Source organism: Candoia aspera, chromosome 1 (genome assembly GCF_035149785.1).
Source record: "Candoia aspera isolate rCanAsp1 chromosome 1, rCanAsp1.hap2, whole genome shotgun sequence".
Taxonomy (NCBI): Eukaryota; Metazoa; Chordata; class Lepidosauria; order Squamata; family Boidae; genus Candoia; species Candoia aspera.
Window position 1 is genome coordinate 221,176,086 of NC_086153.1, and position 27,556 is coordinate 221,203,641.

The 27,556-nt window shown below is 36.2% G+C and overlaps 1 protein-coding gene across 5 annotated transcripts in view; it reads right to left on the reverse strand.

Moving 5' to 3' along the window:
• Positions 1-27,556, reverse strand: part of PTPN4 (protein tyrosine phosphatase non-receptor type 4) — a 120,192-nt gene that overhangs the window by 42,864 nt on the left and 49,772 nt on the right. For 3 of the 5 annotated variants that reach the window (XR_010066833.1, XM_063288815.1, XM_063288813.1), the window contains exons 4-14: positions 24,762-24,804; positions 24,574-24,652; positions 19,588-19,632; positions 17,848-17,912; positions 12,701-12,821; positions 12,080-12,167; positions 8,990-9,078; positions 7,105-7,168; positions 6,095-6,267; positions 4,967-5,035; positions 1,443-1,577 (exon numbers count right to left, since the gene is read on the reverse strand). Coding sequence is in view for 4 of the 5 variants with exons in the window: in XM_063288815.1 (XP_063144885.1) it covers positions 1,443-1,577; positions 4,967-5,035; positions 6,095-6,267; positions 7,105-7,168; positions 8,990-9,078; positions 12,080-12,167; positions 12,701-12,821; positions 17,848-17,912; positions 19,588-19,632; positions 24,574-24,652; positions 24,762-24,804 (971 nt within the window). In the remaining variant the exon portion in view is untranslated. The remainder of the gene's footprint in view (positions 1-1,442; positions 1,578-4,966; positions 5,036-6,094; positions 6,268-7,104; positions 7,169-8,989; positions 9,079-12,079; positions 12,168-12,700; positions 12,822-17,847; positions 17,913-19,587; positions 19,633-24,573; positions 24,653-24,761; positions 24,805-27,556) is intronic. The other 2 variants (XM_063288814.1, XM_063288816.1) reach the window with 2 other exon arrangements.

Here is a 27,556-nt window from a genome sequence, read left to right on the forward strand (position 1 = left end):
CCTGGCTAGATACAATGTTAGAACGATAGTTCCGTTGTGTCAATGACCTGGATAAACCAGAGGCTCATGTATCACTTACCTTCTTCTATTGCCGAGAGAGAGATTTGGAAGCATCCACTTCCTAGGTTAAATCAGTTTGCTATTTTATCTAAGCCACGGTTAGCTTAATCTACTGTTTATTTCAACAAGTTAGGATATTAATCTCACTTTCCTGTTCACTTCCTCTTTCCAATTTTTTGCTCCACACAGCATGCTAGAAGGGATAACCCTATGTGACCTAAAGTAAACCCAGATTATCCACATTGTGCCAAATTATGCTGTAATATAATTTTCAAGCAAAGCCACAACGTAACCAAAAAATGAAAGGCATAAGCCGTATGTTGTTCAAAACAGAATGCACTGATTTAAGATTAATTTCATTTCATCAACATGAGTAATATGACTTGAATGAAGCAAATATAACCAACTTCTATTTCTAGATGCATTTACTTGGGAGTAAGCCCATTAAATAGAGTGAAACCCACTAGATACAAGAGACATTGTACAACTATTCTGTGTGTACGGTCACATAGAAAATTGTTTCAAAAAGGGTCTAGATATAATTAAGATTGGGTATTATACACGTAACATTAAAGGCAATTTTAACTTCATCCTTAACAATCCTGTAGTTCTCTTTATATTTACTTCCTGCAAAAAATTAAAATCTGTCAACTATATGTGAAAAATATTCTGGAATTAGCTATGAATAAATCTAGATTTTTTTTTTTCAATCATGGCCAATTTTGTGTGTTATAACATTTTTGCATAAAAATGATGCATAAAAACCAATAATCTTAAGCAACACTGTAAAATGCTCAAGGGGGACAGATATTCTGTATAGAGAACCAGTTTGGTCCAGTGGTTAAGGCAACGGGCTAGAAACCAGGAGACTGAGAGTTCTAGTCCCGCCTCAGGCCTGAAAGTCATTGGGCCAGTCATGCTCTCTCAGCCCAACCCACCTCACAGGGTTGTTGTTGTGGGGAAAAGAGGAGGAGGAAGGAGTACTAGCTATGTTCCCCGCCTTGCGTTATTTATAAAATAATAAAGGTGGGATAAAAATTAAATAAATAAATCTAATTTAATTATAATCCTGAATATTATTTTATTAAATTCAACATGTTGTTTACATCTCCCAGTAAAGGGTACTGAAGAAAATTATGATCAATGACAAGTTTTCTTTTCCCAGAATAAAAGTGGGAAATGCAAGCACTTAAAAAAACAAACAAACAAACCCTAACATATTGAGCTGCTGGCTAAATCCTGCCTCAGCTACATGTGTGTGCTTCACTCTGACATTATTTTAGCACACATTCTACCAAGGAAGAATGTTACAATGGTTTACTTTCATTAATAAAATGAGAAACAGGTAAGTGGTTGCAAAGGGATTATTCAACTTTACTTACTGATTAGGGGTTCCAGGTGGAGAACGGGATGGTAAACTTTGAGTTTCTAACCTGTCATCAGACAATGAATTTCTGCTGACAACCTCCCAGTCCATCCCACTTATCAATTTGCGAGCCAAAGGTTTACTTGGGGATCTAAAACAAATTTACACAAAATTACTAGAATGATGTATCTGAAAATTCAGTTAGGAAACTATTGGAAATTGAAATAAAAAGAAAATAAAACTAGCCTTCTCTGCATAGGTACTGATATGCAGTGCATGTTATTTGACCATTTCTTCCAAAGACAGAAGAAGTTTTGCACAGGAGCATTCACAAGAGAACAAAGCCAAATGCATTGAGAAAAAGGGTAACTAAAGACAGAGTAGATTATTCATATTGGCCCTTTCTACAGGTATTCTGCACTGCTAAGGGCTGAGAAGCATCTATAGTGCCACATATAGGAGGAGAAAAACCGTTTGTGAAAGAAAGCATGCTTCTTTCTTTTCTTTCTTGACTCCAAATTATTCCTTCTTTGCAATTACTTGCATAATTTACAGCTACATTCAAAGCAAACAACTTGCAAAAGAGATGTCCAACCAACTGTACAATATTATTAATAGCATGGACATAAAACTCCAGACTTTTCAAAGAATTCTACTTCTAAGTTACAAGCTCTGCTGAAATTTGAGAGCTTCAAATGCAGCGAACACATGCAACATAAAAAACAAAAAAGACATGTGACACATTTGCATGTTAAAAAAGCTCCAGCTCTGTATAAAATTTAAGAATTTTTATTGACAGCTGAACCACAGCTGAATATGACGATCGGCTTTTAAAAAATCTAGCAACAATGTAGCTGTGCAAAATACGAGCGATTACAGGTTTTTCAACAATTCACAAAAACTGATTTAGATGAAGTGTGATGCACAGGTTTATCTAATTTGACCAGTATAATACCAACTATATTTATAGTTATGTAGATTTCTAGCATCCACATGCTACTAGCTCAAATTTTATTCTTTTCTAAAGGAAGGATTTTTCAAATGTTTAAAAAACAACAACAAAGCAACTACCATGCTGCTATGAGTTAAAACATTTCTAAATTGCTTTTAAAGACAACAGGGATAAGCACCATTTTCTGCAAAACTTGATCTGCTCATCTGAAATATAAAGGAAAATGGTAGCCTGGATAAAAATGTTACCAATGTTTTGCAGATTAAATGAGCTTGCACTTTCTTTCTAGGAATGATGTAACTCCTTGGAAAACTCACCTTAATGGTCAAATAGAAAGCTGCTTCTGTAACTTGTTAAGCCAGGCAAAAACCCCCGAACTGTCAAACTACGTTCTGAGCACTTCATTATTAAATGCTTGAAACTCACAGTCCCACCCACTCATGCCAGTTACCAAAACTTCCTGTTCTTTGTGGAAATTTCCAAGAAACAGTTACCACATTGCAGCAATGTATCTTCCACTGCCACAGCTCTATTGTTTCCTTTTCTAATATCTATGTCCATGAGAACATGTAATAACTAAATTGCTTTATTTACTTGGGTCACTTTTGGCAAAAATAAGAATTGCAGTAATTCATCTGATCTCTCAAGTGGTATAACCCAGTGGCCTCAACCAGAAAGAGGTGAACAACAAAATAATGGAAACACAATCCGAAGCATGAGTACTCACAGTTGTATTGCATTTTATCTGCTGTTTCAGATTATATTTTGCTATAAAAGCTTATAATTTCCTTTATTTACAAATAAGGAACAGAGAACATTTAGACTTCAGAATGCAAGATCATGCCATTATTTAGCCTAAATGATCAAATATGCAACCTTAAATATTTTTAGGAAGCAAGTTCTATTGAATTCAGTGAGTCTGGTTTTTACTCAAACAAGCATATTCAGGATTTGGGTAGATTAGTCTCTTTACTCTCTGCTGGCTACCATCCTCTGACATTTGCATGGGAAGGGACCTACATGTGCTGGGCTGTGTAAATGCTCAGCTTTTTGTCACCATGCTTTCATTTTGTCTGTTTCTGTTTTGTCAGTTTCTAGTTGCTAAATTGGCAGGTATTGATCATCAAAGCAATGATGACAAGACTGACCAAGCTAATGCTCACTTTGCAAAGGTTAAGGTTTGGGTTCAAAGAAAGGGTCCACTCTCCTTTAGTGCAATTAGGACAACATTACAGAACCCTCAATACTTTTTGTGATCTTCCATAAAATGAGTATACTAATGCACTCTTCTAATATCTAGTCCTTCTTTTCATAAAGTATGGCCTTGGCATCTCCAACAAACCTTTCCCTCTGGAAAATCCATTCCAAAAGACATCTTCTTCTTTGTGTTCTAGCACAATAGCTTTTTCTGGATTTCTAGGCCAAGTGTACTTTCTAGGGATTGTGATGGCCAACTAGCTTCTGGAATCCATACCTGGTTCTGGATCCCTTTTTCTTCATCTGTTCTACATGGTCTAAGAACGCTTCTCTCTTTGACTTGACACTGAGGATCTATTCCCCATTTATTTATTTATTTTTATTTCTCAAAATTTTGCTACCGCCCATCTCCCCCCAAAAAGGGAGTCTGAGTGGTTCTATTCACCATTTCATTCCTCCTTCATCTCGGCAGACTCAAAGCTTCTCACTCAGTTCCTCCTGCCTGATTTTCTTGGTGGTTTCCTCCTCTCTCTTCATCTGCCAGAATGCAACAAAGATGCTTCTGCTGCTTTCCTGCTTTTTCTTACTGTCTTCCAAGATAATCTTCAATAACTCGATTATAATTTTGTTTTTGATTACCGTTTCCTAATTTTTTCTGAGTTAATTCCTGAAATTGCTCCTCTGTTTTTGCTACTGGGAACCATACAGGGATGCTTTACAATCTAGTTCATGGTACATAACTTTTGGTGGCCAGGGACTGCACTAATTTTTTTCTGAGAAAGTGAGATCCACAGTGAGCAAGTCCATGCCAGTCCATTCCATTTTTTCTTGGGGTTGAAGAGGTGGGGTTTTCTGGCTTTTTTATTCAGACTTAAATTATTGTTTATACTGGTGGAAAATGCTGGGAAACTATATTGTTAATTTTTGGCAATTGATCTAGGTAAGCAATTTAAAAATGCTCCATGGTATCTCCTATTACCTTTGAAATATACCAGTTTCATCTGTGGCCCATCTAGAATAGTGCCAGGAGTTGGAGATATTCTAGAGGGAGTTAATTGGGCAAACAGAGAAAATAGATTCACTGTGTGTAAAGGCATACAACCATCCCTTCATGCAATTCCAAATCTTTGCTGATCAGGATTTCCAAAATCTCTTACTTATCGATGCTGAAAGCCAATGAGGAGTCTTGCGCAGCTGGCATGCCTCCCTGGGAAGTATGACAGTGAACCCAGTCCTGCTTCCTCTTCCATGTGTCTAACATTATATGTGGCAAGAGAACTTCTGTACAGGGTTGTTATACCCACTCAATTACGAGAGTAAGGAGAAATCCAAACAAGAGGTTACATAAATATATTTATCATACTGGATGCAAGTCACTTTAAATTGCTTACCTGGCAAACACCCTGTCCTTGTTTGCCCTTTCCTTGCCATACTGTACAGACTGGACCTCTGTTCTCCCACTGAAAGAGAATTATAATATTGAGATTGTAAAGAAAAATAAGAAGTAGAGTACTTTATTTATCTAATATAACAGAGTAAAATTCCAAATCTAAGAGTAAAATTTATAATTACTGTATTGCCAACAGTGAACAAACAACGAGACCAACTATCTTTAAACCTACAAACAATCTTAATGCATAGTTCATATCTGTATGATTACCTTACATTTAGGGATGTCCGTTACTGAATTTATCTAAGCCTTTAAAAGTGTCAGAGAACACCATCACTACAAATATAATATAGTCAGGTATTTCTAACTGAAAGGTTCTGAGGCCTGAACACTGCTTTAATGGTCTCATTTCCATGATAATTATAGCAAGTCTTGGCACTACCTGTTTCCCTCCTTGATGTTTTTGACCCCATTTTAGACGGCAGCCAAACTGAGAGGGGAAAAAAACAATCACAGTTGAAGAACTGTTATTCTGTAGCCCAATGCAGTTCAGGCTAAACTAGGCCTTTTTCAGGGTGCTATGTCTATGAAGCAACCTTAGCTTTCAAACAAAATTCATCAGTCAGAAATCTGCTTGGGTGCAGTCTGGGTGACTAATCTGTGGACCCAGGACTGAATGCTTCTGACGTCTCTTTTTTGTAGCCCTAGGAGCCACGTCTCTGCTAAAACCTGAGAGCAGTTTCCTGTCATACTGAAGAAATATGAAAACTGTAGAGTAAGGACAAAGTACACAAATCAAAAAACAAACATACATACAAAGAAAACCTCCAAATCTTCCTCCCGTACCAACCTCATCTATGTGTTGTAATGGTTGCCTATTCTAAAACACCATCAGACTCATGAGCAGGAATTCAAAGATATCTGATTTATTAAAGAATAGTATGCAGGATCACAGATAATGTGTGCTCCCAAAAATGTTAATTGTGATTCTTGGCCACCAAAAGATTTTGCACATCTTTGGGCTACAGAATTAAGAACCTATGCTATTTCTACAGCAACTTTATTGTAAATTTTCAACTGTAACATTTATTATTCTTATATCAACTAATGTAATATGGATTCAACTTACCAGTACCGAAACTTTGATCCTAAAGTAAAATAATGTGCAAAAAAGTTCTTCTGAGGTGGCAGTGGTCTGTCCAACCGGAAAAAGGTGTGATGTTCTACACAAGCTTTCCATAAATTCTTACACGCTCGATAATTCACCATGTTGAACCCCAATAAAGTTTCTCTAGATTCATGCTGGAAGGAAAAGATTAGTATTTGTTAATCAGTTCCAAAGGACTCAGTGTGTGCTATATGTAAGATGGAGATACCACAAGTATCATACAAATAGCATTGCTTCACAACCCCTCCTCCTATACATGCATCCTCAAATTGGTAAAGTTTGGTACAGGATTTGCTAGAGTGAACCAAAACGGAGGTTTCTGCTTAGAGAGCACCAAGAAAGTAAATAAAACCCCATTTTTCCTTTCCATCCCCCTCAATTATGTAATTTGTCTGCCATGGATGATCTATTAGCTGCCAGCTTTTAATGCTCAAAAGCAATTATCAGCTTCCTATCAGCCCAAGCCAGAGCTTCTGCTTTCCTAACAGCTAGGAATTATAGCAGAAACATTGCTAGATTGCAAGTGACAACATTCAGTAGACAGGGACCAAAGGTGCCGGAAGGTGAAAGGCCAACCTGTCCAGGAAGGCGGCTTTGTGGCTGCACTCAGATTGATGATAGCAGGTTACAGCATTTTTTATTTTAGAGAATACTTCCTCCCCACAAAGGAGGCTATGAACAATTTCAGAGAGCCTCTTATCATCAGGCTGTTGTAAGCAAGACAAGTATGGCCTATTTCAACCTTCCCCACCCCACCCCACCTCCATGCACAAAGAATAATTTCAGCCAGATTACTATGTGAAAAATATCTAGCCCAAGCACACATTTGTAAATTTATATACTATCTACCATTAGACAATTACAAAATTAACATATTTTGATATGTTAATCAGGTATGAAGTTCTAAAGAGAACATTTTCAAAGTAAAATATAATCCAATATAAAGTATACGACTTCGTATCAATACTTACCAATTCTTTTCTAAGTTGAATGAAAAACTGTTTGCACTTAAAAGAAATTTTTATGATCTTCAACCTAAATGAAATAAAAATCAAAATGAGCTAATCTTTCCTTCAGATGTATTAGTTGGACAAGGAGGGTAAATATATTCAACATTCACAAGAAAAATATCCATCATTTCATTTACCTGTCTAAATCCATTCCAACCTAAATTTTATTGCTGTAGCACTTAATCTCAAAGAAGGCTTTTTATTACTAGCAAAACTGCCTTTTCTTGTATTTTTTTATTAATCCAATTTATATGGGCCACCCATCTCTTGATTATGTTTATCAAGATAAATTTTTTCTACATATAAAAGCTATGAATGCAGGAAATAGTTCAGGCAATAAAAAAAACTATAGATTCCCATCTTGAATAGCTCATTATTGTCATTGGAAAATACTACACTGATGCATGAAAAACAGAGGGACAAAAATTATTTAAACCTATCTAAATCATGAACAAGGTAGCATTTTTAAAATGTTACATCATCTCTAATGCTATAGTTTTGCATTGGCCTGATTACTGGACTAGATAATTAAGGCAACAAGTGGCCCAGGGATGGGGATGGTGTATCCATCCAGGCCCTACTTGATCTCTCAGCAGTTTTCAATACCATCAATCATGGTATCCTTCTGAGCCAGCTGAGAGGGTTGGGAGTGGGAGGCACTGTTCATCAGTAGTTTTCCTCCTTCCTCCAAGACCCATTCCATTCGGTGTTGATGTGGGGGGGTGGAGAAGAGAGAAGTCTAGTCCTAGGACCTTGCTCTGTCAAATGCAGCGGGGCTCAACTCTCTCCCTGCTCCTATTTAACATTTACATGAAACCACTGGGTGAGGTCATCTGTCGGCATAGGGTTAAGTACCATTAGTATGCTGATGATACTCAGCTGTACATCTCTGCCTGGGCCACTCAAGTGATGCTGTCGAGGTGCTTTCCCAATGCCTGGAGGCTGTACGGGCCTGGATGGGGAAGAACTGGCTTCGGCTCAACCCTGACAAGACCAACTGGCTGTGGGTTTTAGGGTCACCCATATCTGGTGATTTGCCATCTTTAACTATGGCTGAGGTGACATTCCTCCAGTCAGAGTTGGTGTGCGATCTGGGGGGTCTCCTGGACTCTTGGCTCCTGCTCAAAGAGAAACAAATACATCTTGTGTGCCCAGTTGTGCCCTTTCCTAGATCGAGGGGCACTCAAAATCACTTATGTCTTAGTTACCTCCCAATTGGACTATTGCAATGTGCTTTGCATGGGTCTGTCCCTGAAGAACATTTGGAAACTGCAATTGGTCCAGAATGCACAATATTGAATGCTGACTCTCAGAGTTGATAAAAAATTAGTCTGACATGTTTTAGCCCCCCAAATTTAACATATAAATCCTGCAACAGTAGTAGTATAAAAATAGACTGTATATTACAATACCAAGGTTTTTTTTTTACAATAATACCAGTTGTAAATATCAAAAAGGTGACCAACTTAGATCTTATAAATACTTAAAAACCAAAGCTATCACTTTGTAGTACAGGTGGTCCTCATTTAACAAGCACTCATCCAGTGACCATTCAAACTTACGACCAGGCTGAACGAGTGATAGTTATGACCGGTCCTCATACTTACAGCTGCCACAGTGTCCCCTGGTCATGTGATTGCAATTTGCAACCTTCCCTGACAGCTTCTGACAAGCAAGGTCAATGGGGAAGCTGGCGGGAAGTCCCAAGTCGCGGTCACGTGAGGTCCTTGCTTAACTTACTTATGATTGTGTCGCTTAACAACGGAATTTCCAGTCCCGATTAGTATAGTTAAGTGAGGACTACCTGTACATAGGAAATAATAATGCTTTTAAAACATATCCTTACCATGGAAAGGTGTTAATTCGTACCCTGTTCTTATAAATGAGTATGCCTCCCGACATTACTCCAATCATAATTTCATTATTACTTTGATCCTATAAAAAGAACAGGAAAATTATGAACACTTATTCCTTTTCTCTTTTCTTCTGTGAAATATTACAACTTTTATTACCTGTAAAGAAGCAATATGTCTTCCTTGATGAGCCTGTAATATCTATTTGCATTAAGGAAAACAGTTTTTGACTTAATATCATATTCTGCCTCTTCCGCTTTCCCTATACTCTCACAATCAACCAATGTCCTAAGGCTCTCTTGGTATTTTCTCTCAATGAAGAACAGATGCTCTAATGTGCAACATACCTATGCAGTCTAGAATGCATGGAAAAAAAGAATAAAAATGGATTCTTACACACAGGCCTTATTTGTGCATTTCTATTAATCTATCTAAACACAGCTGATCTTAAGGAGTTACCTTATGGAACAAAATAAGAATCATCACAAAACTTGGAATAATACAGTACCCTGCTATGTTAATACCTCTGTAAGATTGCTTAAAGGTTGACCAAATGATACGCATCCGTATGTAATCAGAATCATTAACATTAATTAATAATTAAATAAATAATTAGAGACCCAGTAGTGGCAAAGGTGCTGGGCTAGATTCAGGAAGAGCACAAGTTCTAGTCCTCTCTTATGCATGAAAGCTGGCTGGGTGACTTTGGGCCACTCTCCCTCAGCTCAACCCAATTCACAGGGTTGTTGCTGCGGGGAAAATAGAAGGCAGGGGCATTAGGTATGCAGGTGCCTTGAGCTGACCAAAAACAAAGGTGGGATAAAAAACTAATCATAAATAAATTAAAAATTAAAAAATGATTAGTATTGTTTCCATACTTAATATTGGAATAGTAAGGTACAAGTATGAATATTTAGGATATGCTTATTTGTAGTAACCATAGCAATGTCATGCACCTGAATCTAGAATCTTTTCCCCTCTCCTGATATTTTAGGTATGTACTCATGCTTTTGCAAAAGTTGTAACATTACATTTGATGGAAAAAGTATTGCTTCTTTCTTCACTTTTACTCTAGGTTTTCAAAACCTTGATACAACTGTGTCAGGACAGGAAGAGATGATGCTGAGAAACACTAGTTCTCACCCTCCAAGGAAATGTAATACTATTACATTTGAACATTCTGATTAAGTATGGTTGTCTCTAAATGCCCCGATGCAGACACCATCACAACGTTACGCTATGTAGAATAGGAAGTGGCTGCCAGCCTTCCTCCCAAATCTGTTCTCCCTCTTCTCTGGGCTTAAGGAGGGTTCAATATTTAATTGATTAACCAGCAAATATAATGTATTAAAATAGTTCTTATGATTAAGTTTATTACTCCTAATGTAATCTTCCTTTTCTGATTAAAATACATGTTAAACACTGAACAAATAAATATGCTTGATTCTATCATGAACTCTGAACTGCGAGATCACATGCATTTCCTGACTCTTCAAGTTCTTTATTACTATAGGTAAGCACTACCTTATGAAAGAGGGCCAAGTTTATAATACCCTGTTCCTAAAAGCAGCCAGTTATTGTTTGTGATATTCACCTCTAGTATTCCATGTCAATGTCTTTATACCCTTAAGTGGAACGGGGGCAGTGGGAGAGGGGAGGAAAAGAAATGACATATCGAAGAATGACTGTAACTGCTACAGTTGGGATTGTGTAATAGAGAGGTCTGCTTCACATATACATCTATCTGAACACAACAAAAGCTCAGCACATGAATGATTTCTTCACTCTGCTGGGCTAAAAGGTATGTGAATGTGTCAGCAATGGATTGTATGCTTAGCTGAGCACCTACTATGCAGAAAGGATGAGAAGAAGGAAGAACCAAATTAATCAAATTCAGGGAGGAGGAAGAGAAGAAACAAGTTAAAACTCAGCCCTCAATAGCTGTTTGAAGGAAAGGTCAAACCTGTGCAAAGTACACAGCCTCAAGACCAGGATTTCTCAACCATGGTTCGGTGGAACTCTAGGGCTCCATGAGAGGTCGCTAGGGGTTCCCTGGGAGATCACAATTTATTTAAAAAATTATTTCAAATTCAGGCAACTGCACATTAAAGAGGTAAGTTTCATTCTTTATTTGTAGCTTAAGAACACTGTTAGTGCATCTACACAGGCCTACCCATGAAACGAATATAATAATTTTGTAACTTCCGGCCTATCTTTGAGCCTGAATGTGCAGGGGTTTCTCGAGGCCTGAAAAATATTTCAAGGGTTCCTCCAGGGTCAAAGGTTGAGAAAGGCTGCTCTAGACTGACAGAGAAGGCCTATTCCACTGAAGGAATGGTGTTTCAAAAGATAATAGAAGAATCACTTTTTAACCAATTTAGGAGAGAACTCAGGAACCTTCCGATTTCCGATTTAAAATTTCTATCTGAGGAAAATAAATATACTCTCTAATACCTTAAAAGATCGTGAACACTGAAAGACAACAGAGAAAAATCATAGTGTATTTTGAGGAGGCAAAAATGCCAGTTAGTTGGATCAAGCTCTTGAAATGTTAATTTCTTTGAGTCCAATCAAAAACATGTGGACACCAAGTTTGCCTTTTTCTTGCATTTTCTTTTCAAATGCATTTACTTGCTACTACAAACTTTCCTTTTTTATTTTAATAAGTTGCGAATTTAAATTGTTCTAAGGTGCCTCATGAAAATTAATAGAAACAAGTTACCTTCCATTGATACAATTTATTTTATTTTTTAAGCATGCCATGCTTAAAATAAAATTTAGAAGCAGTTAATGCTTAATCATATGTAAATGTGGACAAAATTACAGCCTTTTAAAATACTGACTACTTTACAAGCCAGGTTTGTGGTTAAGAATTGTTATTAAAAACTTTGTTTAAGTGACACTGGTTATGTAAAACAAAACATACGTGGATTAAATTTTGATTATTTCATTTATTAACACAATACATTTTAATTCATGCTCATTCATTCTGAACACTTAAATGTATTTAAAATTGTTAAATTTATGCAAAATAAGTTTACAGATGATATCCATTAAAACAGAAGTAATTAATTTAAACTTACCCTTGCATAGTGCAGTTCAACTCCATAGAGTTCTAAGGTTCGGGCTGTACTGAGATAACTAAACTCTGCTTCAGCTGGAGACAAACCTCTATATTGAGGCAAAAATAGGCAAACATTAAATTGTTCATAATGTTTGTGAAATCTAAGCCTTTACCTAAAAACAAAGCTTTCTGTATGAGATATGGGATTTCAGAAAGAGAGAAAGGTGGCAATGATGTATTAAATATTATTTTTAGTTAATAAATTAGTTTTTGGATTAAAGAGTTTAACACTGGCAGCTCTGTAGTTGCCAGAAAAATGCACTTTCAGTATTATACATAAACAGTTGATTGCAAAAGTATATGTTTGCATACCTTATTTAATAAACATTGTTAGCAGGAACGCTACATAAATATAGTATCAAAAAAGTACAGGGGTGTGCTGTTTCACAGTAACTCTGAGGCAATTAGGTGTCTGTTTTAAATGGCTACATTCTCCATAAGAACTGAATAAAACACCATGCAATAAACTGGGTTATAAGTCAGACAGCTGCTTTTGATCTGCACACACCAAATAGTTCTGGATGCACAGAATCAGTCATGTCATTTTTTGATTATAACTTTATATTTCTGTCATGCTTACATATGTTGCTGATGGAGTTTGGATATTTCTTTTTCAAAGTCTTGAAGCTGGCCAGGGATGAAAGAGTAATCTGAGAGGTAGCCTGGGAAGTTATCCGTAAGGTTGTAGTCTCCCAGTTCAGCTGAAAGTTAAAATAAACTATTTATATAACAGCAGCCCCATTTCAACAACTTGCAGAACAAACAGTAGATATGAAAATAAAAAGTTATCCTCAAATCTTTCCATAAATGAATCAATTTGAATGTAACCCATGTAAGGACAAATATACATGAATCAACTCTTGAATCTTAGTGCCAGAAAGATTTCAAGTTGCTTTTAACCCATCTGGTGCACGTTTGCTTGAAAGCAAGGCCTACGAATCCCATGTGACCAGCCCTCAACAAACATTTTCATTGAATCATAGACCAAATTCAACTGAATTATTTTGATATTCTACTATTAGTCCTCTAACATTAAATATTGGATTATAGTTTTTATGTAAGCAAAACTGAATAGTATTACGTATTTTTGGAAATTTTTATACTTATATGTATAATCTACCATAGTAATCTAGGCAAAATTGCATTGTAAGTACACCTGGAACTTTTCTTTGAAATGCAACAACATACAATTTCAAAGAGATAAGCTACCGTTCAAGTTATAAAGCTACTTGCCTCCCTGGGAGTGACAGTTACAGAAATGAAAACTTCAAAGAAATCTTGAGCTGCATACAATGTTCCTGAACTTGTTTTGAAACAACTTCTTTTGGACTGTACCAAAAATATTTTATGTCTAATTAAGTGCCTTTCTGTTGTACTACTGCATGCCTTTTTCCACAAAACCCAGTTCTCACAAGAAATATATTTGGCTCAATAACGTTCTAATATTCCCGATTTTTATTCTGTGTTGTCTTCTATACTGCAAATTCTTGTAAAAGTCTAGAAATGTGAGTATAGACACAGTTAGTATAGATAAGACTCATATCACAAATCTCAGATTGATCAATATTAAAATTACGTGCCACTATCTCAAATTGAAGTATGCATTCTGTTCACCTTAATCATTTTTTAAATTAAACAGAACATAGGATCAGAAAGCCCTATGGCAGGAATAGGAAACTTGTGGGATATACCAATGGTTGTCAGTGGATGTGTACTACATACAGTACTTGTGTGTGGCAAAAGTACGTGAACTTTTGCTTTTAGTAACTGGTGTGCCTCCCCTTGGGCGGCAATAACTGCAACTAAATGTTTCCAATAACTGTTGATCAGTCCTGCACATTGGCTTGGAGGAATTCTAGCCCATTCCTCCTCACAGAACAGCTTCAACTCAGGGATGTTGGTAGGTTTCCTTGCATGAACTGCTCACTTCAGGTCCTTCCACAACATTTCTATAGGATTAAGGTCAGGACTTTGACTTGGCCATTCCAAAAACATTTTCTTCTGCTTTAATCATCCTTTGGTTGTACTACTTGCATATTTTGAGTCATTGTCTTCCTGCATGACCCACTTTCTCTTGAGCTTCAGTTCATGGACAGATACCCTGATATTTTCCTGTAGAATTTGCTGGTACAATTCAGAATTCATAGTTCCGTCAATGATGGCAAGCTGCCCTGGTCCAGAGACAGCAAAGCAGGTCCAAACCATAATACCGCAACCACGTTTCACAGATGGGGAAGGTTCCTATGCTGGACTGTAGTGTTTGCCTTTCGCCAAACATAACACTCTACATTCAAGCAAAAAAGTTCTATTTTGGTCTCATCCATCTGCAGAACATTTTTCCAATAGTGTTCTGGCTTAGTCACATGGTCTCTTGTGAACTGTAGACAGGCAACAATGTTCTTTTTGGAGTGTAGTGGCTTTCTCCTTGCAACCCAGCCATGCACACCATTGTTTTCAGTGTTCTCCTGATAGTAGTCTCATGAACACTGACATTTGCCAATGCAAGAGAGGCCTTTAGTTCCTTAGACATTACCCTGGGGTTCTCTGAGATCTTCCCAAGTATTACACACTTTCCTCTTCATGCGATTGGTTAGCTGACCACTCCTGGGGAGGGTAACAACTGTGCTGAATTGCCTCCACACGTACACAACCTGCCTGACAGTGGACTGGTAGAGTCCAAACTCTTTGGAAATAGTTTTGTAACCTTTTCCAGCCTGGTGAGCATCAACAATTTCAGAGGTCCTTAGAAATTTCCTTTGTTCAAGCCAAGGCACATTTCCACATACCTGTGAAGATCAGACTTTGATAGTGAATACCCAGAATGCTGTTCTTTAAATAAGGCAGGACCTCCCACACTCACACCTGATTATCATCCCATTGATTGATACACCTGACTCTAATTTCCCCTTCAAATGAACTGATAATGCTAAAGGTTCGCCTACTTTTGCTACACACAAATATGTAGCTTTGGATAATTTTCCTCAATGAATAAATGAACAAGTATAATGTTGACTCATTTGTTTAATTGGGTTCTCTTTACCTAGTTTTAGGACTTGTGTGGAGAACAGATCATGTTTAAGTCACATTTATGCAGAAATATTGAAAATTCAGAAGGGTTCACAAACTTTTAAGCACCACTGTATATCCATGGAAGTCCCCAGATGAAGTACATAGAAATCAAACTGACTATATTATTGGCAGAAGGAGGTGGAAGACTCAATTATTAACAACAAAGAAATGGGCAGGGCCAACTGTAGAACAGATTAGATATTGCTCATTTGCAATTTCCAAGTTAAGCTAAAGCGGAAGAAGAAAGCCAACCAGTTTACACAATATGATCTTTAGCGCATACACACCATTTTAAAGAAGAACATTAGAAATCACTTTGAAGTCTTGGATCTCATTGATAGGGGATCAAAGGAACTAAGGAATGAACTTAAAGAACTTGTTAAGAATGAATGTGAAAAGAAATTGCCAAAGATCAAGAAACAAAAGAAAGCAAATTGACTGTCAGAATAAACAGTGGGAATTGCCAAAAAGAAAAGAGATAAATACAAGAAACACAAAAATCTCAGGAAGGAACTTAATGAAGAATTTCAGGGAGCTGCTAGAAGGGACAAAACTGTAAATGAAGATGGAAACATACATGGAAAAATAAGGAAAGTCTTTCAAAAGATCTCTGAACTGAGAAGGAGGTTTCAACCTCAAATTGGTATGCTAAAGGATACCAATGGACAGTCCTTTAGGAGGAGAACCATTTTAGTTAATGGTGGCAAAAAATCAGAAGGAGACTGGTAGGACCTTTTCTGACTAAAAAAATTATTAAAAGACATAAGCTTTCATGAGCTGCAGCTCACCTCACCAGAGAAACAGATAGTAACTGATCCAAAGAAGATCAAACTAAGATGGAAGGAATACACTGAAATTCTGTAAAACAGAGGTCTCAACATCCAAGATACCATATAAGATACTCCTACTTACAAGAACCTCTAGTACTAGAAGATGAAGTTAGATCAGCACTCTGGTCATAACCAAGTCAGAAGGTTACAGGAATTGATGGACTATCTACAGAAATATGTCGAACAATAGAAGAAAACTCAATAAAGGTTCTAACCAAGCTATGCTAGCAAATCTGGAGAACAAAGTATCTAACAGATTGGAAGAAATCAATCTACATACCAATAGCAAAGAAAGGGGATTTAACAGAATGTGCAAACTATTGTATAATATCCTTAATTTCACATGCTAGCAAAATAATCCTTAGGATCATGTAGATTAGAGTCCTGTAGGAAAAGGGATATGCCAGATGTTCAAGCTGGTTTTAGAAAAGGCTGAGGAACATGAGGCATTATTGCTGATGCATGCTTAACAACTGAGAAAGCCAAAGAATCACCAAAAGAAGTCAGTGTGTGCTTTATTGATTATAGAAAGGCCTTTTATTGTGTTCATCATGTCAAGCTGTGGAATGTATTTAGAAAAATGAGAATTCCAGAGTATCTCATGGATGAAACATAAATAATCTGTGTAATGTGGATGAAACTATACAGTAAAAAAAGAGGACTGAAATTAAATATAAAGAGGATCAAACTAAAAACAACAGGTACAGCAACCAGCCTTAGACAATTACGATATTGACATGGTGGATAGCTTTTAGGTTCAACTACCAACAATAAAGGAACCACCAGCCAAAACATATACCACATACTAACACTTGGTAGAGTAGCCAAGAAGGCCTTGGAAAAGATATTCAGTTGCCATGGTGTGTTTATACCTACAGATTTTGCAGAATCATGCAAGCAGTAATTTTCCTTTCAACACTCTATGGAAGTGAAAATTTTACTTTGAAGAAGCAGGATAGAAAGAGTACTGATGCTTTTGAACTTTGGTGTTGGAGAAGACTCCTGAGCATACCATGAATAGCCAGGAAAACAAACAAATGGATCACTGAACAAATCAACCAGAATTCTCATTTGAGGCACAAATGACTAGACATATCATGTGAAGATCTAGCTCTCTGCATAAGTCTGTAATGTTGGGAAAGGCAGAAGGAAAGGGAAGAAAAGAAGGACAAGCATTCAATTACAGTGGTAATGGGTGCACCTTTGGAAAACATGAAGGACCAGGTTGTGTACAGATCCTCCTAGAGAAAATCCATCTATATAGCTACTAAGAGTTGACATCAATTTGATGGCACATAATCAATCAATCAGTCAATCAATGTTACCAGTAATATTATGACAGCAACTATATTCTCATCTTTCTGGGAATAAGGTTTACCAAACAGATATTTGTAAGATTTATAAGACTGCAATACAAATGATTTAAATAAATAATAAAATAAAATATATTTTAAAACATAAAATCTGCATTGAGAAACCAAGATGATCAGGAAACCTAAATGAAACATATTAAAGCATATTTAAAACTACAGTATCTGCTACTATTAATATGTAGTGATGGCCCACACATTTAGCCAGTTTCAAAAGCAGAGTGGACAAAGTCATGAAGGACTCAGTGGTTAGTAGTCTGGTACTGATTAGTACTTCTTTGATTACAGGCAGCATATCTCAATTATCAGCTGCTGGGGAGCAACAGTGGAGAAGGGCTATCACTCTCCTGTTGTATAGGTCTATAAACATCATGAATTTGTAGGGAAAGGGCAATGTGACACAAAGTGCCAGACAAGATGGGGCATTGACCATTATGTTCTTAATTTTAAACACTTACATATGTACTTACACTGAACAGCATAGGAAGCCAAGAGTACAGCAGTATTATAAGGACAGGGCAATCTGTAAAAAGTAAAAAACAAAATCCAAAAATCTCAACTATGAACTACAATAATATTTAAATCCAATCTGTTTTACCAATTTATTTAAATTAGGTGAATGATCTATTGAATTGTGTGGATATGTTTCCTTATGGAAAAAAAACTGTACAGAACACACATTTTTCATAAGCTGTATCATGATATACTTGCCTATTTCTTTAAAAAAAGAATATATATGTTTATCAATTGATATCCAAATAATTAAAAGTATGTATCTTATTATTTTGGATATGAACAAACAGGTATGTACAGGTATCCATCCATCCATCCATCCATCCATCATCCATCCATCATCCATCCATCCATCCATCCATCCATCCATCCTGCCTTTATTATTTTTATAAATAACTCAAGGCGGCAAACATACCAAATACTCCTTCCTCCTCCTATTTTCCCCACAACAACAACCCTGTGAGGTGGGCTGGGCTGAGAGAGAGAGACTGGCTCAAGGTCACCCAGCTGGCTTTCATGCCTAAGGCAGGACTAGAACTCTCAGTCTCCTGGTTTCTAGCCCATTGCCTTAACCACCAGACCAAACTGGCTCTATCAAAATGACCACAATTGGGACTGACAGCTCCATCGCTAAGCTACACAGCTGTTAAGTGTGACATCACACAACTGAGCAGGACTTATGACGTCAGTTCTGCTTGGGGTTAAGCAAATCATCCACAGTCATTAAATGAGACATCATCGACTTGCGATTTTACTGCCAGCTTCTCCACTGACTCTGCTTGTCAGAAGCTGGTGGTGAGCTCACAAATGGCAATCACATGATCATGGGACACTGCGATGGTTGTAAACACACTCTGGTTGCAAAGCACCCAAATGGTGATCACGTGGGGAGGCTGTGATAATCATAAGTTCAAGGACCAGTCATAAAATTACTTTTTCAGCACAGTCGTAACTCTGAACGGCCGCTAAACAGGACAGTCGTTAACTGGCAACTACCTGTACAGACATATCAAAATAGTAAGCCATGATTCTGGATAGTCCTGGTTTCTTATGTACAAGCTGAATATTGATGTAGCCTATTACTGGTTCTTTGTTTTTCCCCAGTGTTACAACTGTAAACAAAGGAAATTTGTTCAGCTAACTTATCTGAACCAGATATCCTGACTCCCAGACAAGCCAGAATTTATAAATTAAGAACCATGGTTTATGCATCCTAGCTTGATACAGACTGGCAAGATCTCCAAGTCTACTAATATGTGAAACCAGCTTCTTTGTTTTGTAGTTGGTAAATCAGGGAGAAGCAAAGGCAAATGAGCAGTGACTAAGAACCCTGACATGTCATGTAAGACAAACATGGCCATTATCTGTTTTAACAGAACATATTGTCTACCTGGAAGGAATAGAAATTCTGTATCCTTTGGGAATTGGAAGTGCAGGAATTTTAGCAGACAGGTAAGAAAACGTCAGCATTAAAAACTTTATTTAGCATAATTCTGAATCCATTATCAAATGTGATATCCTATCACTACATATGTATTTACAATGTTTCAGTACAAGTTTTTCAATTTTTCACAGAATGTACGCAACCACTTGATTATAGCATTATGTCACACTGTTTAATGAATGTTCCCCATCCTTATCCTGAATCACAAGACACTCAAGTTTGCAAGGCAAACAAATCTTACCTTCCAGTAAGAATATCTTGCTTAATTTGCAAAAAATACTGGTACCTTAAAGAAAAAGCAAACAAGAACAACAGGTTGACAAACTTACTATTATATTCTTATCTAACAAAATTAAGATCCCTTTTGACTATAGCATCTGCATTTTACCAAATGCCATTATTTCAGGCTAGTAAAACATAAAATTAAAGCAAATTTCTTTTTAATTATTACACCAAAAGAGAAAAATCAACATAGCATATATTAATACTAAATAGTATAAATAGTGATTTAATACTAAATACTAAATGTCTTAGATATTCTCCCATACAGATTGAGGTGAAGATCTGAAATCTAATGAAACTTTTTAGGCAATCTCACTTTGTTATTTCCTTGTCCTTGTCTCTTCCATGTTTGAGACTGGATAATTTTTAATCACTGTCAAAGAAATGTGATACTGGTCTATCATCAACATTTATAACCATTTGTTTAATTAATATACATTTAAAAATAATCACTCAAATTATGTTTCAGATACACTGCTTTTGGGGTGCATACGTATTAAATCTAGTACTTTAATATTCTCTGCATCTCAGATCATGTCTTACTTGCATTCATGAACTGAGAGTGAGGATTCCTAAAAATGTTTAGATGCTCAGGATTTTGTTCTGACTAATTAGTATGTAATGGGATTTTGTATTTTAGTTTCATATTCTAGGCAGGTGTTTTCTTTTCACATAAGTTTCTTTGGGTTAACGATTCTTTTGTTTTGCTCTTAGGATTCATACTTTTGAATTCAAGATATTGCTTACATTATCTTGGTACACCAGATGATGTCACCAAAGTCTTCTCATTTTTCAGGTCAGGAAAGCCCTATTGTACATGGTAATCTTAGAAATCTATTCAAATCCATCAAATATACTTTACTTTTTTTTTATCCATTCAATCATGTCCAATTCTCGGAGACTGCCTGGACAAGTCCCTGCAGTTTTCTTGGCAAGGTTTTTCAGAAATGGTTTGCCATTGCCTGCTTCCTAGGGCTGAGAGAAAGTGACTGGCCCAAGGTCATGCAACTGGCTTTGTGCCTAAGGCGGGACTAGAACTCATGGTTTCCCAGTTTCTACCTGATGCCTTAATCACTACACCAAACCGGCTCTCACTTTAAAAATAATATACTCTAAATTAAAATTGTATGGAAATTGAATTTAAAAGAGGAACTTCCAGGGAAGAAATGGCAGACTGAAGATGGCTCTGTGAAAAATGGAGCTGACGACTGCAGCAGAACGAAGAGCTGGTAGGTAGACCGGCTCCTCAATCATTCTCTCTGGACAAGGAAAAAACTTGAGATTGCCCACAAGTACTCCAGATAGCTGCTCCTTGCAAGGAGACCGCAAGATAGCAGTCTCTGGTGGGTTTATTGCTCTGGGAGATGGGTGAATAACCATCTTGCTCATACCACATTCAGCACCATTGAAAGGACACTAAGTTCACACACTTCTTTTTCTAATCACTTTTGGAAATTGCTTGTTAACTGCTTTTCAGCTATTAGGAATCTTTGGATATACAAGTTTTATAGCGCTGGGTAAATTTCCTTCAATGCTTAGCAAAAGAAGTTTTCACTGAAATTTCAGTTTAAGAACTGAAAAAAAATTTTTGGAATAAACAGCAAAAGGTTGATTAAGACTTTGATTTTAGAAAGTTACAAATGGACTAAATGTCCAGATAAATTTGAAATAAGACTATGGAATTAAATATAAAGAATCCTTCCTGTGGAAAACGCTTTTGTTTTGTTTTTTAAATAATAAGACAAGACTTTAAAAATTGGACACTAGAGGGAACTAGAGGAAACTAAAGATTACAATTAAAGGAGAAAAACACTCAAATTCAACTTACAATTACAGAATGGAGCAAAATATTTTAACATTGGACATACTGAAGGATATTTTTGAACAATGGACCCAGAAGTTACATTTAGAAGTGTCTTCCTTTATAGTTAGACTATAGAAAGATGTTATGGAAGAGGAACAAATTCTACCTGACAAGATCAAGACTTATTCAAGTGGATTTAAAAATGACAGGCTATAAGAATTACATGTTAAAAGATGTTACACTGGACATACAAAAGAAACCGGCTGATGTCTTGACCTGGATAATTTTCTAATCTTGGATTTACAAAAGAGGCTTGTTAAAGTTTTGAAGAATTTTGTGAGACAAAGAAAAAATGAAAAGAAATCAAGTTCTAGGACATTATTTGAAGTGACTAAAGATCAAGATTGTTAGAAGTAAAAGGAATATAAAGTTGGTTTATTTGATCAAGGTTAAAATAGGTATGTTATTATCTCTGGTAACCCTTAATGGACTTTTGCTGACATCAGGAATGAAATGATGAGACTTTTTGGATTTGTTTATAGATAAGAGATGGGATATAGGAAGAAGAGAACATTTGTTGTATTTTAGGAGGTGGTGATAAGTTACTAAAATTGTTTATACTTGTGATGAAGGTGGGAAGTCACTTCTTTATATATTTTTCTTTTTCTTTACTATATTCTTTTTCGTTTCGTTTCTATTTCTCTATTTTTCCTTTTCCTTTTTTCTCTTTCTTTTCTGTATCTTCTTTTTCTTTTTATTCTTTTAATTTTTTCAATTTGTATTAGTTTTTATTATTGTAATTATAATCTTTAATAAAATTACTATTAAAAAAAGGAAACTGAATTTTAAACAATAGCAATTCTATACATATAGAATTTTGTACTACTAGTTTGTCACAAAATGCTGCTGGCCTGGGAGATTTTCAGGTGTAAAGGGGTAACAGGAGCAGATGAAATGAATAAAGCAAATATACAATGAAATTAAATTAAATTAGTTGTCTAAATTCTAGTTACAATATATATTGTAAACAATTTCTGCACTGGAAATCAACTAAGATTAAAGGTAGTTTAGCAAAAAAAAAACCTGTAGCAATAAAAGCTTTCAACTCTGAAATGAAATACTTTCCTTAAAAAATGTTCATACAGATATCTTAGTCTACATTAAACACGCAATTCAATTTTTTTTTAAAAAAAGTTTTGATTAGCAAAGTGTTTGCATAAAATCCTAAGGTCTTTTGGGGCTAATTTTAATTTACTTTGAACTAACTTATTTGCAATTTAAGGGCAAAACCAAATGTGTATGTATTCAGAAAGCATAAATCTGTCCATCTGGTAGAAAGAAAATAGCTTGTGCCAATGCATTGAAGATCTCATATAATTTGCAAATACACATATGTTTATGAATAAGCTGTTCAGAATATTTACCATATACTTACATATTTATAAAAGAATTTATATTTATATAATTTATAATTATATATAAATATGATTGATTCCATCAAGTGCCATATTCTGAGAGAACATGTGTTTGTGGAGCATCAGAAATAGAAGATATTGCGTATGGCCTGTATAACTGTCAATTATATGCCTCAGCAAGGGCTTAGTACTTGCAGACACTACTTGACAGAACCACATATTGGGACTTATTTCCTTCAGGGCACAAATATATATGTAGTCACTAGAATTGTTTAGTTTATAGTCAGGGCTGTCCAACAGAGAAGACGTTCCATAGAACACACTGGGGTTGCATGCAGAGGTGATGAATTCACCTAAACACATACTGGTTTTGAATTTAATATTGTTATACAACTTCGTACTCTATTTTATCTCATACTATTTTATCTCACCTTTTATCTTTACTTTATCTTACTTTACTACATTTTATCTATTTTATCACACCATAGCCTATTTTATCTCATTTTACTGTATCTCACTTTGTTTTGTTTTATTGTATTTTACTATGGCTGATGCCTATGCTTTGATATGGTCAATTGACTAATCAATAAAGTACAGTAAAGTAAAATATAAATATAATAATATATTTATAATTTATATTCTTTTCTACTTCCTAATACTCAGGAAGATTCAACATTTTGTTGGGCTCCCACTGCCCTCTCTTTATGTAGGTGGGAACACTCAACACTCTTTCCTTCAGTATACTCTCCACTTAGCATTAATGGGGTGTCCTGAATCTTGCCAAGGAAGAACGACCTGTAAGTACTCAGGAACCAAGGTATGTAAGGTTTTAAAGCACTTTGAATCTGAATTCAATGCAGCAACTGTAGCATTAGTGTCACATTGCTCAATGTGCTATTTCTAGTCAGCAGATATACTGCTACATTTTGGACCAGTTGTAGCTTCTGAGCCATCTTCAAAGGCATGGCCCACACAGAATGCATTGCTTTAGTCCAACTGATAGTGAAGAATACATGAGTGACTGTTGAGAATGCCTCCTTGTCCCCAAAGGCCTGTAACTAGCATATCAGCCAAAACTGGGCAAAGGCCTTTGTGCCCATGGCTTCAGCCTGCTGTCCCAGCAGAAGCCTGAATTCAAAGAAACCCTAAATCACAGACCTCCTCCTTTAGGGTCAGGGGAACCCTATCTAGAGTAAACACTGGAACTGAAATCAAGCAGATATATCATTGACAAACAGCATTTCTTTCTTGCAGGGATTTAATTTCACCTTTGACTCATCCAGGCCCTCACAGTCTCCAGGCACTCTGTCAGAACTTTGATAGCATCCAGGTTTAACCTGGGATGATGATATACAACTCATTTTCATCATTACACTGATAATATGTCACCCTAAACTGATATATAACCTACCCCAGGGGTTTCATGTAGTTATTAAATAGCATGGGAAAGAGAACTGAACCCTATGGGTTTCACATTGAACCATGCTGGAACAACCATGGATGCAACCCTACTTCCCCCATCCCCACCAAATGGAACTGCCTACTCAGGAATAACTGAAACAAAATCTAGAAAATTGGTTTCCTCTAGGACTCTGAGGCTTAAGCTCTACTACCTTCTCTATTGCCTTCTATAAAATCAAATATATGTATATTTAATACCAACATCATCATGTTTTACATAATAAAAGAAAGAGGTAATTTAGTAAAATAAAAAGAAGACAAATACCGTGTGTATTCTTCTTGAAGCTTACTAGGATCGCTTACAAAAAATTTTACTCTGAAGTTCAAATTGTGAGGTGATCCTCCTAAAATGAACCAAAACATCTGATTAGAATTTGATATTATAGCTTACTCAGGATTTTATCTGAATTTACTGATGATTTTTATTCAAAGTAGATAAAATATTTTGCTCACTTTTCAACTGTTTCCTAATTGGCTTGTTTGGATCCAGCCACCTCTGGTGGAGAGAAAAGATTGGCTTATTATGGTATTTTTTCCAAAACAAAATACGTTTTGCCACATTTCAAAACAAGGCAATATTAAACACACAGTTTTTGTTTATATGGTTTTTCAGTGTTTGTCGTGATACTGAAATGAGCACAGAATTCATAAAGTACATATTCATCCCTGACAGCCAGCAACAGGCAAACTCCCAGACCTGCTCTGGAGACCATGAAGACCTCTAATTGCCTACCCGGCACTGACAGATTATTGTTCAATGAAGCCAGCGTGGCTACTAACAATGCAGGATAAACATATCATGAGGTATCTCAGGCTTACTATGCTACAGCTTTGAGGGATGGCACACCAAGAAGTTAAATGTCCTCTAATCTTTACATAAAAACATTTTAAGTACAAAATTAGTCCATAAAACAAAAGATGAAATCAATGTTAGTGAAGCATATGGAGAAATCCATAAAACAAGATTATTTCAGCTTCTATATCATTTTTAACAAAGAATCCCATTTAACAGCCCAGTTACAAACCCAAAAGAAATTATTTTTCTTATCAGTTTTAACTTCTGGATTAATAAAGTCTATTTTATTTTATTTTAATTTTTTATTTAATACATTCAATTGGAAAACCTGTGATGAACATGCAGTACTAGCTTCCCTCCTCCCACTCCCCAATTTGACAAGAAACCAATTTGGGACAATTTGAAATTAGATGTGCACCCTGGTGATTAGAAAGAACAAAAGGCCACACGTATCCTGTTTAAAATAGTTTTATTTTCTTTAGGAAATTACGGTTGCCTAATTTTGCCTCTCTCAGTACTATGAGCCAGTGGGTGTGTTACTAGTCTGTATGTGCAATATTCAATGACTGCTCTTCTAGTCCAATGATTTCTAAAACTCATTCTCTGCAGACAGAATCATCACAGAAGGATTTGTTATTCAAGCTACTGTACAATCACTATGATTTGATTTTTATAAAAATCAACAAACAAAGCTGTTACACTTTGCTAAGTAACTTTATAATGCAATATATAAAAAATCCAACAAGTCACTATTTTACTATGTGATTCTTGGGAGAATTTGAAAATATTACAAATACTACATTAACAAATATGAGCAAACATAATGGAGAAAGTTACAGGAGAATATTTAGGTTAAAAGAAATTGTGATGATATGTTTATATCATAGTGTAAATTAATATATATTTAAGATAAATACTAAGGATAACTAGTGGAGAATTTTTTATTTTAAAATCAAATTGGATACCTTTGTTAAAGTTGTTTGGTAATACAGCAAACCCTTGATTTAATGTATTTCAGTTTAGCAAACTCTGGAGGAAACAGACATGTCCTGTCTATATGCTGTATGCTTTTATACATGCATAAAATCTCATTTTACATAAAATAGTCATGTATAAAACCCCATTATATCTGAACATTATATAACAATCTGCTTTAATGGACCCAATACTCAGCTAAATTGAATATACTGTACTAAGTCTAGTCACACTAGGTTTTTCTTTTTTAAAATGAACCCTACATTAGATTTGGATTTTATTGTTATTATGCCTATCCTTTTTTGGAAGGGGTAATTTTTTTATGTACCAAATTTCTCTATGTTTTCTTCCTAATGATAAATTAAATCAAGCAAGAAAACTGGGAAGGCAGAGACAAGAGCAAAGATAATGCTAAAGTATTTTTGCTAAAGTATTCCTGCTAAAAGCTTGCTTTCTCAGCATAATATTAACAAGACTGAAAGAACAGGGCAGAAAAGAAAAGGAGAAAAAAGAAAGTTGGCTCTTAGTGTACTAGCAGCTGGGACTACAGATAAGAATCAGATTAAAGTCAAAAAGCAAGATATTTATTACTTAATTTTTAAAAGTTTGTAACCCCAGGGCCATGTGGGTCATGAAGGGGGAAAAAGCGGGAATCCCAGGCAAGGGGTGTGGGGAGGGTACGTGGGTGCCATGCTGGGGTAACCAATTTCCACAAGACACAGCTATTGCTAAGAACTTGGCAACCTTTTTAGTGGTTGTCCATATTTGATCTACAGAAGGAAGTTTGTAATCAGAAGACATGTAAGATTTGTGATTACAGGTAGTCCTTGCTTAATGATCCAATTTGGGGCCGGAATTTCCATTGCTAAGCAATGTGGCCGTTAGACGAAACATTACGAGATGGCACTGCTTAGCAGTTTTGGTAGTCCTGGTTGTAGTCATTAGGCCAGGACCGTGCCATTGTTAGGCAAGGACCTCACACTTTTCCTGCCCTGCAGCGCTCACCTCCGCTTCAACTGCCCCACCAGCCTATCTCCTCCCAATCCCTGCCCTTTTGGCCACCAAGCACTTCATTGCCCGTGCCACCTTGTGCTTCACCATCCCTGCTGCCCTGCTGCCCAGGCCTCTCTGCCCTGCACTCCTGCCGTTCTGCACTCTGCTTCTCCCGATGACCTGCACCCAAACCACCACCCTGCCTTCTGCCACCCCGGCCATCCCCAGCTGACCTTCGCCATCTTCTTCCTCCCGCTGCTGAAACCACATTAGCACAATTCAACATTTATTTGCAAGTTTCTTGGGCTCACAAGGTTAATCATTCTATTAATATAATTATATTGGTAAGGAAAGGGAAAGGAAGGGCCCACTTTGAGAGCAACAAGTTATAATTAACCTTGATATTTTTCTTAAATATCCCATCTACAGTAATGTATTTGCCAAAGCTCTTTAAGCTCTTTGACATGATACTATTCATGTCATC